The 14609-nt window shown below is 42.4% G+C and overlaps 1 protein-coding gene across 1 annotated transcript in view; it reads right to left on the reverse strand.

Moving 5' to 3' along the window:
- Window positions 1–2135: 2135 nt before the first annotated feature.
- dlg4a (discs, large homolog 4a) overlaps window positions 2136–14609 on the reverse strand; it is a gene marked incomplete at its 5' end in the record, with an annotated part of 34430 nt that continues 21956 nt past the window's right edge. The window contains 16 exons of the mRNA XM_079283700.1: window positions 2136–2591; window positions 5241–5332; window positions 5470–5579; window positions 5900–6072; window positions 6211–6312; window positions 6430–6477; window positions 6967–6994; window positions 7088–7130; window positions 7260–7451; window positions 10207–10321; window positions 10519–10621; window positions 10740–10896; window positions 11023–11158; window positions 11525–11669; window positions 12379–12515; window positions 12705–12874. Coding sequence (XP_079139826.1) covers window positions 2485–2591; window positions 5241–5332; window positions 5470–5579; window positions 5900–6072; window positions 6211–6312; window positions 6430–6477; window positions 6967–6994; window positions 7088–7130; window positions 7260–7451; window positions 10207–10321; window positions 10519–10621; window positions 10740–10896; window positions 11023–11158; window positions 11525–11669; window positions 12379–12515; window positions 12705–12874 — 1858 coding nt within the window. The 3' untranslated portion in view covers window positions 2136–2484. The remainder of the gene's footprint in view (window positions 2592–5240; window positions 5333–5469; window positions 5580–5899; window positions 6073–6210; window positions 6313–6429; window positions 6478–6966; window positions 6995–7087; window positions 7131–7259; window positions 7452–10206; window positions 10322–10518; window positions 10622–10739; window positions 10897–11022; window positions 11159–11524; window positions 11670–12378; window positions 12516–12704; window positions 12875–14609) is intronic.

A 14609-nucleotide genomic window follows, 5' to 3' on the forward strand; every position in this document is an offset into this window, starting at 1 on the left:
TGCTCATAAAACCTTTGAGTCCTCGTTTTCTTGCTGATACCTGTGGCATATAATGCCGTCAGTGCAAACTTCATAAATACTGTTTAAATCTTAGACACGCGTAAAACCATCTTAGTTGCATAACATCATAGCAGTGTTGCACTACATCTTCATGTGCGTCTCACTCTCACGCTCTGGCACACACACACACACACACATGCGCACATCACCCATTCATGTATTATACCTGTGGATGTTATAAAGGATAGATATTCTCATATAGTATCATTTATAATTTATACACGTTTTCTTGTCGCCCGCACACACACACACAAGCAGCAAACACACGTATGCACGCGCACGCAGTCACACACAGCTGCATTGTACATGTTTCAATTCGTTTTCCACGCACACGAGAACACGTGTCTGTTCTAGTGTGCGGTCCGCTTTACATTGAACGGTTCAGTTATTTCTGTGTGGATTTTTGCTGCGTTTTACAACAATAAAATGGGAATGTGAGTAAACTCAACAACCAAACTGCAATATCACCCAAAGGAACCAATGGAATATCGTTTGGAGATGTTGATTTTTACAGACTTAGTCCCGTTAGAAATTGTCATAAAAAAGATATATATTTATATTCATATTTATATATATTTATATATATATATATATATATAGGCCATTTATTTGTTAGACATAACTTAGCTTTAATTTGTGTGGACACAAGAGGGAGAAAGAAGCAGAGAAAAAGTGGAAGAGAGTAAAAGAAGACCTATTCCGCCCACAAAGAGGAGTTTCCACTCACAGATCACACAGAGACCCATGCGCATACACACACACACACACAAACACACACACAGATACACACACACACGCCATGGCTTTTACTGCGGCCACTGGCAACGGTGTGTACGTCTGCGGCTGAGGGATTCTTTTGGAAGAGTGATCAGTGAGTCGGCTGTGGTGTGATGAAGCTAACAGCTCTGCTGCTTGTGCCTAGAGAGATAACATTCATCCTGGATTCTGACTAGCAGGTCAGAACAGCCAGTCGCCCCGTAGAGGAGTGTGCTAGGTTACAGCTGAGGTTACAACTCTACGAGTGTGTGTGTGTGTGTGCGTGCATGTGTGGATGGGTGTGAGAGTGTGTGAGTGTGTGTGCGTCAGAGAGCAAGAGGCTCAACGTATGTTAGAGCATCTACTGCGCTCAGGTTTGGCCTCTCATGAACATATCTCATGACTGCGACGCTCTTCTGTTCTTCCTTCACGAGACATGCTAAAAAAACTCCTCCACAATAAGGAGGTGGAGAAGGAGAACACACCCCACTTACTTACTTTCTTTTTTCATAATTTTTTTCTTTCTGTTTTTTAAAGTCAGATTTTTCCAAAGTTTTTGTCTCCTCTCGCCATTGTCTTTGAGGATGCATGCACAAATTCAGCATATGAGTAGTCTTTTTTTGTCATAATTATTTGAACTGCCTTTAAATAATGCCTCGCAATATTCAACATGGGTGATTGAGCAAACGTCAGTCTTGGTCACTGAGTTGTTATTCTGAGTTCACGCCCAGAACCAAGAGGAGATTCACAAGAAAAAGGGACACTTTGCAGAGAAAAGACGACCTCATCAAGAGGGACTCAGCAGGATCTGGGCGCCCCGTTCTCAGTCTTCCCCCTTTCCTGTCCTGAAACAAGGCAGAGCTGACAGGAGGAGGAGGACAGGAAGCCAGGAGGTGATATAAAAAGAGGGGCCAGAGTCTATTTGGGCGCCTCCATCTCAGACATAGGCGCCCGGAGGTGTTCAATGGGGGCGTGAGAGGTTGAGGTGGTCTTAATACTACCTCGGGGTCCGTCCCTGCTGGGTCACCCTCTAGTCTCTTTCAAGCCGTGTTCAGACCTAATGTCTCGTGTCCAGACAGTGTTGAGATCCAGATGGACTGCAGTTCACACATGGCATCAGAATGCATCTGAAATCTCTCAAGTAATCGCTTGTGATTGGATTTCGCTTCACATTTGCTTTTATCTGTTGGGAAACAGCATCTAAACAGAGAAAAACACACATTACACACTAAGTTTTTTTTTTCCGACAACGCTAAATCAACTGTGTCCCCAGTTTTTGGGTGCAGTCACAGCTGTATTTGGAGTTGTCCACTTGTGGCCAAGATGCATTTTAATGCTGAGTGTGAACATGGCCTGCCCCATTAAAGTGGACCACTGACTAAGTCTTTTCTCTCAGTCTCTTGCAGTCTATTTACACATCGCTGTGTTCACGTCTGTCTCAGAGTCTCTTTTTTTGGTGTCGTTCCTTGCCTCGCTGTGTCGCTTCCTGTGTTTGTCTCTGTGTTTGTCTTAATATGCATTTGTCTCTCTGTGTCATTCTCAGTGATTGCCTAAGCACTGACTTTGCTGGAGGACAAACAGGCAGGCGAGGCTGGCTTGGCCATGAGGGTGAAGGGTGTTGTCGGGTCGGTGGTTGTGAGAAAGAGGGTGGTTCGGACGGGTGCAGCATCACAGCCTCTCCCGGGTGGGGATCCAGATGTAAGGCCCTGATTGCTCCTCGATCACTGTCTTTACTTTGTGATAAACCTCTTCAAAGCTGTCCCCTTCCACGACAGCTGCAGCAGGACAAAGGATGTGTGCGGGAAGGAGAGAGAACAATGAGGGGTGGAGAAAAACATGAGGAAAGAGAGACAGCAGGAAGAGGGGGAAGATGGAGTCATTAGGAGGGAAAGAAAGAGAGGGACAAAAGAAAAGAAAGGATGTTTATCAGATGTGTTTGCCAGACAATGAGAGGAATAATCAATTATGAATACATCTCTATGATCATACATCTCATTGTAGATATTGTGTGAACAACAGACATATTTCCATTATGCATGTATTTCTACAATGTGTCCCACATATTTATTCAGTCTTGTACATTTTCGAAAATGTCACATATGATAGCTGCTCACGATTTGACGAATTAAATTGAAGTCAGCGCCGGATTTGTGTGGAAATGTAACATCCATATTCTGTCGCCCGCTGTGATTTGCCCTATATGTGTCCCTTAAATGTTAAAATGCCCCGAGTCCTCCCAGAAGGCGTTCATTCTCTTGTTTGACGCATTCAGCTCTGCCAGGAACATGGAAAAATGAAGTTCATCTTTGTAGAGGAGGCTTCTTTATCATTGGCATTTGTTCTTAAACACCAGCCCTATTTGTAGGCCTCTGCTCGAAAATAGCATACCCATACTAAGGAGACCACAGTTCTGTAACTAAAAGGTCTATTTTAATAATTTTTGAGGCTATAATCAGATCACAACACGGGGGAGATTGTTCAGTGGGTAATATTGTGTATATGTTTCTGGTTAATATAGTAAATGAAGACATTACAAAGCTCAAATTGAAAATATTCAGGTTCGCCTGAAAAAAAAGCACTTTCATTGATATTGTGTTTTTGAAATAATGCAGCAGCCCCCTAAAAACTCTCCCAAATCATTGCACAACTGATCAGTAGTTGCCGAATAAAGGTTAAAGTGGGATAAAGTGAAGAATAAGAGGCTTTAGTACAGAGAGGTCACGCCAGGTCATCATTTTCGAATCAGCTGTTGCAGCTCTTACATTGTAGTTTTATATACTATATAACTATATATTTCACTTTTTTTATCACTCATATTATTCAATATGATTCAATATTATTTTCGATGTTTTTGTTCTAATATTTCATAAAACGTCACAAAAAACCAAGGATTTTTTCGGCTGAAGACCAGCACCATGGTACCCTTGACCACTCACAGCTTTCTACTGGTTCAACGGAGAGAAAAAACGAAGCTAGTTATGATTTCTGTGTCGCATGCTAATGCTAATCGATGTACGGATTAGCCCGCTAGCTCCGAGCTAAGTGGTGCAAATATGGATTTAAAGCACACATAACGCAGATTTCTGGCCAGGATTTCGTCCTTTTATCACACATTTTCTAGATGCTTATATGAGTAGTATATAGTTGTGTTTGGAGTGTGTAAAAAGTGACTTCTATGATCGTGTTGCCCATACGTCCGGTAAATGAAATATACACTTGAAATGTACACTTCTGGCTATCAAAATTAGCAATTTCTGGACGCTACTTATGAGCCCCCCTCCCCCCCAGAGCCCCCAAATTCGGGGCCGTCGTGCTTAAGATTAATTAAAATAAGAGAAAAAAAAATTATGACGGGAAGTGCACATATTATCATCCTCTGAAGTGCGCCAGCAATAAACCAAAAATATGGAGAACCTATTAGGGGTGGGGGAAAAATCGATACAGCATAGTATCGCGATATTTTGCGTGGCGATATTGTATCGATATACGGACGCCAAGTATCGATCTTTTATTATTTAAACTATTTTTAGAAAAATCAAATCAATTACTTTTTCAGTCCACTAGATGGTGCTGAGTTATTTTTTGGTGAGGTCAGCAAAGGTCCCGGGTCAGCGTGATTGGTAGGAAGTTGGTCAAAACAAAGATAGAGACATCTGGCCTCACAACGGGGTTAAATCTGCCAACAGTAGCCAGGCTCATGGGGAGAGTGCAGCGCATTACTGTCTCTCTGCCCTCGACGTCCACGCATCACAAGTTATACTGACTTATATAACTCTAATATCCTACTTATATAAGTTATAGTTCACATACTGAGTCCACACGTTTGCATTTAGTTAAGTTGGACGATGTAGTGATACAAACAGTTCAGTTTGTCAGGTTCATGCAACATTTATGACATTGTTGGTCAGTCTGTCTGCTTGACAATCCTATTGTGCTGCAATAAAAATGATTGAAGTGAGATGAACAGACTGAAAACTTTGTCTTATTAGATAAAACATGTTGACACAGTTTTCCTTTGGGGACATAATTTGAAGTTGAAAAAAGTAATAAATTGCAAAATATGTCATCGCAATACTCAGAATATCGCAGTATCATGATAATATCGTATCGTGACCTAAGTATCGTGATAATATCGTATCGCGGGACCTCTGGTGATTCCCACCCCTAGAACCTATAGTTTCAAAAATCTTACAATCGTGAAATGGAGGATTGTTTTTGATAACCACTCCACATCAAATAGATGAGCGTACAGCGGAGTGCAAACACGGGTGTAGTAGCTCATTTTACCATCTGACGCTGCCATAATCCAAACCAATATCCACAACATTATAGCAGTTTGCCAAAAGAGAAATCCCATGTTCAGTATGTACACATCCTCTTTGTGTGTACATCATGTCATGTAGACACAAATTCTTCACGCTTACCAGAGAAACACTCCAGGAAGTCTTGTTCTAGTTTGAGGGCTCGGTCCATTCCTTTCCTGGCCTGCTCCTCTGTCAGTCGAGTGTTGATCTCTCTGTTAACATCACACACACACACACACACACACACACACAATCTTCATTCCAACACATATTTTCATGATGTGCAACATATTTAATGTCTGTTCAGCAAGCATTGCAAAATGTAGAAGGCCTTTTTTGAAGTACATACAGGACATTTTCCAGTGACTTGGGCCGGACAAAGATGGCGATTGGATGAAGCTGAGCTGCTTGTAGTCTGCGCACAGCGTTGGCCGATACGTCCAGGATGCAGTGTTTCCCCTGCTGCTTGTGCACACATGCAGGGAAAGAAATTATAAGGGTGAATAAATACTGTTATTGTAGTCATGTCTTTTAAATTGCCAGTAAATTGGGCAAAAAGTCATGAGAGGTTGTGCCTCTTTGCTAAAACTTTCTTTTTCACTATTAGAATCAAAAATACTTTCGATCACGTCATAAATTCATCTTATCTTGATATTCATGTGCCATATAATTCTAATAAATAAGTAATTAACCCAGGTTGTTAAAAGGGATTGGCAATATTTTTTTATTTTTTATTGCCATTGATTCCTTTTTTCCTGGTACAACATGTTGCTGCGCACCTGCTCAGCCACCTCCCGGACACTCTGGACACTGGTGCCGTACAGGTGACTGTTGTACTGGCCCGCCTCGATGAACCGATGGCTCTGGATGTCCTTCTCCATCTGTTCTCGTGACGACACAAAGTGATAGTCCCGTCCATCCACCTCGTACTCCCTCTTGGGCCGTGTGGTGTCTGTCGGGGGACGAAAGAAACAATAAAAAGCAGCACATACACCCGAGAGTGGCTGCAGGTGGCAGCACCGACATGAAAACAAAAAAAAAACACGAAAGCAACAGATCAGTCTCCATGACTGACAGTGTAATTACTTACGTGGGACACAAGATCCAAACTTATCAGGGAACTCAGACAGCAGGTCGTCATTTATCCTGTCTTTCACAGGACCCAGTATGATGATGGGCCTCGCGTAATGAACTTAGCAAGAAGGGAAAGAGAGAAGATTGTGAGTAGAAGCATTCAGAAAGAGGATACACAAACCGATATGGAATCTCATATAAAAGTCTTAAATAATGGACTTTTGTATGACCTTACCTTCCACTTGAGTGATGGTCTCATAACTTTGTGAGGTTTTATCTCTCCCTGGTGACAGAACATAGAAGCATTCAGGCACATTTCTTTGTTGCCAGTATAATGACGTTAGGCTCGTGAGTCTGCATGTGTGTGTCTGTTTGTCGTGAGTGGGATGCAATTTCAACTGTCACGGCTAATATCAGACGTCGTTATTGACAATTAACAGTAAACACGTGACTCTGTTGGAGGTGAGGTGTTCTTTGGACTACGAAAATGTGAGTAAAAACTGCTTGTGTTGATATTTGACAGTGTGTGTAATGCCCACAAATTGGTGGTGGGGCATTTGGAGATTACAGATGTGCCAAACAGCAGGGCAAAGGCAGGGAAGGGACTCTGTAGCTGCAGGTATTGGCATAAAGTGTATGTAAAATAAAATAGGGATTTATTTTTTTTGTATCCATCAGCAAATTGTGTGTCTGTGTTGCTGCCCATTACTACAGTGGCAAATCGTAGCTTGCAGTGTCAATAAACAGTACAATTATGCTTCACACTAATTACCCAGAGTCAAGCTGTCTCGACCTTGGTCCTGCAACAGAAAGCACAGCAGAGATTCACACACTGGGAGAGAGCTTGAGAGAACCAGCCACTAGTTATTCTAACAGCTGGTGAATTAACTTACCCTCTCTTTGGTGTTAACACGAGACCACTCTTTTCTTTCCACCCTGCAGAGACGAGGAGGAAGAACAATTCATTCATTTCATTTTTGGAGACGGAACAATCAAGTGAGAAAAGTGTTTTTGTAATTGTTGATGCACAATGAAAGATAAGTCAGACCTCCCACACTCACTCACAGGGAAAAGTCTGACCTGTGCTTGCTTGGGATGAAGCCGACCTCCTCGACTTCGTTCTGGGGGCTGACCTTACGGGCTTGCCACCACTCCTCATCTCCGCAGTCCAACACATGCAGCACATCCCCAAACCTGAAGCCCAGCGCCTGACTGAGGAAGCCACAGTCCGCAGTCTTGTCATAGTCAAAAAGAGCCCTGAGGGAAGGAAGAACTCCAATCAGTCACGACATAAAACACTTCTGAATTATATTCAACCACTTGAACACCAAAATTAGGAATAGTCTTCTTACATTTTGCTTAAGTGGATTCATAATAACAACATTTAGTTGATCACGCTGTTTTAAAATACATTTGGCCCGTAAATTGCTTTCGAAAGTGTTTTAGAGGGAAATCCAAATACAAAAGGCCATTTTGTTAAGGCAAATGCATAATTACGGATGTTCATCTGGATGCACGGAGCAGTTTACCTGAATTAACCTTTTATAGAAAACCACGTTTCTGCACTTTCGCTGATAAAATGGAGAAAACCCAAAGGAACATGTTTCAGCTTTTTTAAATGATGAAAGAAACCCTCTGCGGTCTACTGACATGGGAGCATCATGCTCCATATGTATTGCAATAATACTTCAGGCCACCACATGGTACCACTGAGCGCTGTGCTTCTGTGCATGACTGCAGTCGCTGAGCAAGGAAGAAATCCCACGCCATTTTGAATTTAAACACGTTTTAAAAGAGAGAATGAGTGCTCATGCTCTCCATAAATCATGTTTTTGTTACTTTCCACATCCCTGACGCTACCAGCAAGTCTCCTGATCTGTTGCTTAGAAGTTCACCTACTTCTAGTAGTTTATATGTCCATCCTTTATCCAAATAACTTGTTTTGCACAGAATACCTGTAATGGGTGCTTCTGTCATTCAGCCATTCAGGAGAATGTCAGGTAGTTTAATGTCCGACTACGGTTTTAATCCGACCGCAAACACGAGACACCATTATCGACATTATCTGCTCGTGTTTGATTGAAAGAATACAAATGAGAAGGAGTTTGTGTCACAGAAGAAGAAGAAGAAGCAGGACGGACATGGCAGGGTCTCGTGGACGGCGTAAGTTTTTGGAGTGACTATGACAACATGGCAACAGGAGAACTCAGTGACGTTATTATTTTAATTGTCCTGTCACTTTCCTTTTACTTGGATGTTTGCTAACTGCGGCAGGCTTTTTTTTTGGTTTGAACTGTTGCAGAGATTGTGTTGATTGTTATTAACATGATTTCTGTGCATTAATCTCTCCTTATGGCATTGTTTTCATGGACTTTATATCCTGTACTCTGTCGCTGGTTGGTTGGTGTCGCTGTTCATGGTGCTGAAACATGTGGTACGCTCCTCATATTGTTTATCTCACTGTATTTACACAACTCTGCACAAGTTAAGCTGTGCATGGAATGACGCAGCCTTCTCTGCAGCAATTGTACTTAAACAACGTATCATTTGGCACACGATGATGTCTTTTCTTTGTATGTGAAGATCGGGCGTTCTTAACCACAGCGCATGGTGTGAAGTGGTGGAATAAATTTATTTACTGGATTCAGGAATTTGTTTTGTGTAAATTGAATTTAACAGAAATGCAATGGTATTTTACTAGTATTTTTCAGTAAATCTAGTGTGGGCAGTGAATGTCTTACACAATGCAAAATAGACATAAAGCCACAGAGTCGTACTGTTGTACATGGAGTCCTCAGTCTTTACTGTGTAACATAGCAGTTTAGCTCTGATATATGATTACTATATCATAGGACTGGGCAATACATCGATTTTAGATCGATATCGCAATATGAGACTCGATATCGTCTTAGATTTTGGATATTGTAATATCTTAACATAGCATAAATGTTGTCTTTTCCTGGTTTTAAAGGCTGCAGTACAGTAAAGTGATGTAATTTGCTGAACATACTAGCCTTTTTGTAGCTGTCCACTTAGTCTCTTAATGACTAAGTGGACATAATACCACTTAGTCATTATGTCCACATTACTGATGATTGTTTGACATAAATCTCACTGTGGAAATAAATTGTAAAAGCACCAATATTTAACCCTTCAATATCGTCTCAATATCGAGGTATTTGGTCAAATACATTGTAATATTTAATCTTTCTCCATATCGCCCAGTCCTAGTTTTATATTATGTTAATTTACGTTATGTTATGTTATTTTTCTGTTGTGGCTTTACACTCACGCAACTTCGGAGCCTCTCTGACTTGTGCTTGACTTGGTTATGGCTCATTGCTGAGAATTGTCTGCAGTGGCTACAGTTAATCATTTCTTTCTAATGATCAAATTCCCTCCGGCGGTCATGACTCATATTTTCACTTTCGAAACATTGCAGCTCTGTAAAAGATTTGCAGTTACTTCATAATTTAAAAAACGACAGTTGGCATCATAAGAGCACCTTAGTGGATGACTGGAGGGCTTTGCTCAAATTATGACTAAATATATAACGATGCCACAGAAGATTCAGTTTTGTAAGTGCACAGCAATCCATTCATGTCAAGTATAAATGGTGAATGGATAGCACATTGTATTTGGATAGCACATTTATCGTGTTCCGACCACTCAAAGCGCTTTAACACTACATTCATACACTGATGGCAAAGGCTGCCATGCAAGGTGCCACCTGCCCATCAGGGTCTAAACTAATGCACGTTCACACTCCGATGGCACAGCCTTCGGGAGCTATTTAGGGTTCAATGTCCGGCCCAAGGACACTTCCACCGGGGATCGAACTCCGAAGTCCTCTGGTTCGTAGAACAGCTGTTTTGATTGTAAGCTAGCTGGTGTGAGATTGCTGGTTACTCTTAACGAAACATATCGCTGACATTTGTTTTGGCGAAACATCCTTAACATAATGCTGGCTGGCAGGTTCATTTAGATTCATTGGCATGGGACTGTGCCAGACCTGATGTAGAAGCCCCTCTTCGGGTTGCTCCTTAGCGTCGTGGTCCCAGAGCCCATACTGCTGTTCATCAGCTGTTCCCTCAAGTCATGGATCTTAGCCTCAAAACGGCTGTACTCTGAAACAGAGAGACACAAACGCATAAAGACCTTTTGACCTACACTCAGGATTGATGTACACACAGCTCAGTATTGATGTCATACCAGTTGAATTTCTAATTGATCCTTTTAAGTTAAAAGTGTTTTGTGAGACACCATTCGGGACTGATTGACTTTAAAGAGATGTCTTTGTTATGCACGACAGTTGCGGCTTTACCGTCGGGTCTGTACTGAGCGATGATGGTCACTGTCTGGCCAGCGTTCTTCAGTGCTGCAGCTGCTTGTTCGTGTGTGGCCATACGCAGGTCCACGCCATTCACCTGACACACACACACACACACACAGCATGACTGTTAACAACCACGGCTAAAAATACCACTGGGTGCAACTGAGAATGCATTTAAGGTGTGACTACTTTAGGAGGATAAAAGTCTTTACACTGAGGATCTGATCGCCCTTGTGCAGCTCTCCGCTGAGGTCAGCTGGCCCCCCCGCCAGGATGAAAGAGATAAAGATACCCTCTCCGTCCTCTCCGCCAACAATGTTGAATCCCAGACCAGTGGAGCCTCGGTGGATCAAAACTCTGCGAGGCTCCCTGGAAGAGAGGCGGAGGAGAGAGGAAAGTCAATGTAAACATTGCTACTACCACTAGCACAGCTAATCCTACTGCCAGTAATACATCGGTATACAGTACAGGTTTAGCTGAAGAATCATTGCTCACCTGGGGATGTCATCGTCTCCCATCATGCCATGCAGAACGGGAGAAAACCGACTGGGTGAGGTGGGAGTGAGGGCTTGTGGGTAATCTGACCCGAGATAGCTGGGGTGGCTGAGTTCAGTGTCCATATGGGAATATGCTGGGAAAATACACACAAAGTCCAAAGAGGTATGATATATATGGCTTTTCAACCAGATAAACACGTGGAATGTGATATTTTGTAGTTTGAGAAATGCTCTGTAATCATCTCATGAAAGCTTATTGCACAAAGAGTATTATATGCTCAGATTAATTTAATATACGGGTTTATTTAATCAAGTCATGGACATTTATTGTGTTTTTGTGAGAAAAAAAACAAACTTGAATCTGTACACCTCAGCTTTGAAAGTGTACTTTCTTAGAAACACATCAATTCAAAGGCAGGACATTTGGTGGCAACGTCGACCGGTGTGATTATTGGCCTTTGCCACACACAGTGTAGATATTCACACAGAGAGCGGCTTACTGCTGGTGAGGTCAGGAGGGTTGTAGGAGTTGGTCAGGAACAGGTTGTTGGGCTTGGCCACCCTGAGGTACACCACCTCGGCTGTGTTCTTCAGAGCCCCCACCGCATCCTCGTGCATCACGTCCTCCAGACACACATTGTTCACCTGGTTGTTCACGACAAGCCAAAACACAATCAGGATCACCAACTGAGAACTGGCTCAGTACATTGATGTATGAACACCAACAGATCAAATTTAGATTGACATTTTGATCTAGATCTCATAATTGTTTCAAAATTTCAGCATTTTATTCGGGCTGCACCCTCTTAATGGATTAGTCAGCTAATTTTGGTCTTCGTCGACTAAGATTTCTTGAGTCGATTCTTCATTTCTTATGCTCTTTTTACAATAAGCTGAAACTGACAGACCTACATTTAAATGTATTTTTAAACGGATTCATAATGAGCAGAAGCGTGTTGCCAAATCCCATTTAGAGGTAAAGCATTTGGCTCAGGCACCATTTAGCAGAGAAGCCCAGCACCATTTTGAAGCTGCTGGTGTTGAGCTCTCCATCGGCCGCTACGCTACGGTCTCTCTGTTCTCCAGCAGGTGGCAGCAACGCTGCTCGAGACTCATTGTGGCAACACTCCAGTTAAACATTTAAATCCCTTCCTACACACATATTAACACATTAATAAAAGCAAGTTCAGGCCACGGAAATTACAGCTGTAATTTATCTCGCCTCTTGATACGTCAATGCTGCTTGTACACACAAGTGTGTGTGTGTGTGTGTGGTGAGACTCTGATGCTTTCGTGACGTGTGTACTATGTGTGGGCATGTATCTCTAGTAGTCAGTCCGTACGAATGACCAACCGCTAAGATCTTGTCCCCGATCTGCAGACGGCAGTCTTTATGAGCCGCTCCGCCTTCAATGATCTTGGTGACATAGATACTGTTATCTCCTGGTATATGCTGGTTTCCCACCCCTCCAGCAATGCTGAAACCTAATCCTGAGAAAAGGGGGAGAGAGAGAGAGAGAGAGAGAGAGAGAGAGAGGCAAGGAGAGTGAGCAAAAGGAGGTATGGGTTAACCGAGCAGATTTGCTAAATCCAGGGGGCACAGCTTAGCTGGGTATAAAGCATCTTTTCAGCCCGCACAAAGGCGTTGATGCTGTACACCGGTCCACACTTCCGCATTACCTTTAGGCCCTTTGATGAGTTTGATTTCAGTGACTTTCTCTGCTGCTGGTTTTCTGCGGAGAACGTAGAGGCGGACGATAGCACCTGCCTCCTTAAGGGCCTCCACAGCTTGGCTGTGCGTCACTTCCCTCACGTCGACATCATTCACAAATAGGATGCAGTCATTCACACTAAGAGAGAGAGAGAGGAAGAGACAAAATACAGAATTATTTTTGTTTTGATGTCATCTCATCTACAGGTATTAGCTGTGTTGGGGATCCAGTTTCACCACAGACAACTGGCCTTTCCCCCCCCAATTCTCCAAGGAAGAAACCCTTCTGCATGACGTAGCACAGAGGTTAGCCGCGGTTTCGCTCTCTTTGCGTTAGCTGTTCCTGAAAGTGATGAGGAGTTGATATATACATGGAGAGCAAGTGACAGCCCTGCGTGCGGAAGAGAAGCTGATCTTCAAGCAAGAGGATTTTGATGAAATGGCTATTTTCAGACGTACACTCTTCTTCCTCCAAGGGCGTAAAAACTCTACTTATCACAGTTCCATTCATGTGTTGAAAATTGATTTTTACAGCCATGGAAATTATAGGGTGTACAATTTTGTAAGACTGAAATAACTCTTGAGGGCTGCAAGAGGTTTAACAAATGAAGCTCAGCGAAAGTTCATCTTCATGCTTGCTCTATTTATTTACATTCTCTCTCTCTCTCTCTCTCCCTCCCTCACCCTTCTCCCGCTTTCTTACCAATCCAATCCCCTCGTTGCTGTCAAACTTTTAAACCGTTCCTATCTCTGCTGCGCTCAGCTGTCATCTGAGTGCCCTTCTCCACCCCGCTCACCACCGAGCCCATCAAAAGTCCTGCTCCGCATCACATCCACCCACATTTTCCGCCGTTGTTCTCCACCCTTCACCTCCGCCATCACCCGTGTCGTGTCGAGACTCCATCACGACATGACTTTCCTGATAAAATGATGACTCTTCACATATTTCCTCAACTTTCCCGATTGAGCACACTATGTGAAATACATTAATTGAACAACTCTTAAGCCTCACTTAAGGATTCTACACTGAAAAGTCTGATCTGCATATTGTTTGTCAGACAATATTATATGTAAATGTCGTACACTAACACATTTTTTTTTAATGCTGGCAATCCTCGTGCAACTCCACCACAGAGCATCCTTGTTAGGTTCCCTGTTTCTCGATGCTCGTAGGGATTTACATACAACCTTTATGTACTCAAACAGTGTGTACATAAAGAACAATTTATGTACATACTGCATAAAATTATCCAAACCCGCACTATCAAACCACACTTCCATTAACCTCACAGAGTTCTTTCAAAGGTTATTCAAATAAATCACAGCAGCCACCGAGTCTCTTAATGTGGAAGACGGAAATAATGTTTTTTTTGTGTTTGAATCATCAAATTGAGACTTCAAACCACCGGAAAGATGAATTATACACCCACAAATTGCAGTTTACATAAGATTGTCAAGGGATTCCATATTTGAGATACACCAGACGTAGTTATAATTCACGTATTTCCCTCAAGACAGTTGGCATCTGTTGTTAATAGCAGACCGTAAAGGCCAAGAAAAAAAAATAACATTGCGTTCAGGCAAATGTAAGCGTCCTCTCCAGGCCTGCTCAACACTCTGAAGTCATTCCAGATGGACGTTTATAGGTCAGCTGTAAAGAGGACGAGCAGGATGTCGCCGTACTTACTTATTTATTGCAGTTGCTGTTTATTGCCATTTCCGTACCATCCCATGTCATGTCCTTTAAAACAGGATCTCTTTTTTAACATAAATGTTGCGTATAAATGTGCAAGACTGTTGATTTTAAAAGGTATTTTACAATTCCTATCCCAAATACAAACAGTAAAAGTAAGAGAAATTGTTGATGGACCTAT

The sequence above is a fragment of the Melanostigma gelatinosum genome (assembly GCF_949748355.1).
Source record: "Melanostigma gelatinosum genome assembly, chromosome: 14".
Classification (NCBI taxonomy): Eukaryota; Metazoa; Chordata; class Actinopteri; order Perciformes; family Zoarcidae; genus Melanostigma; species Melanostigma gelatinosum.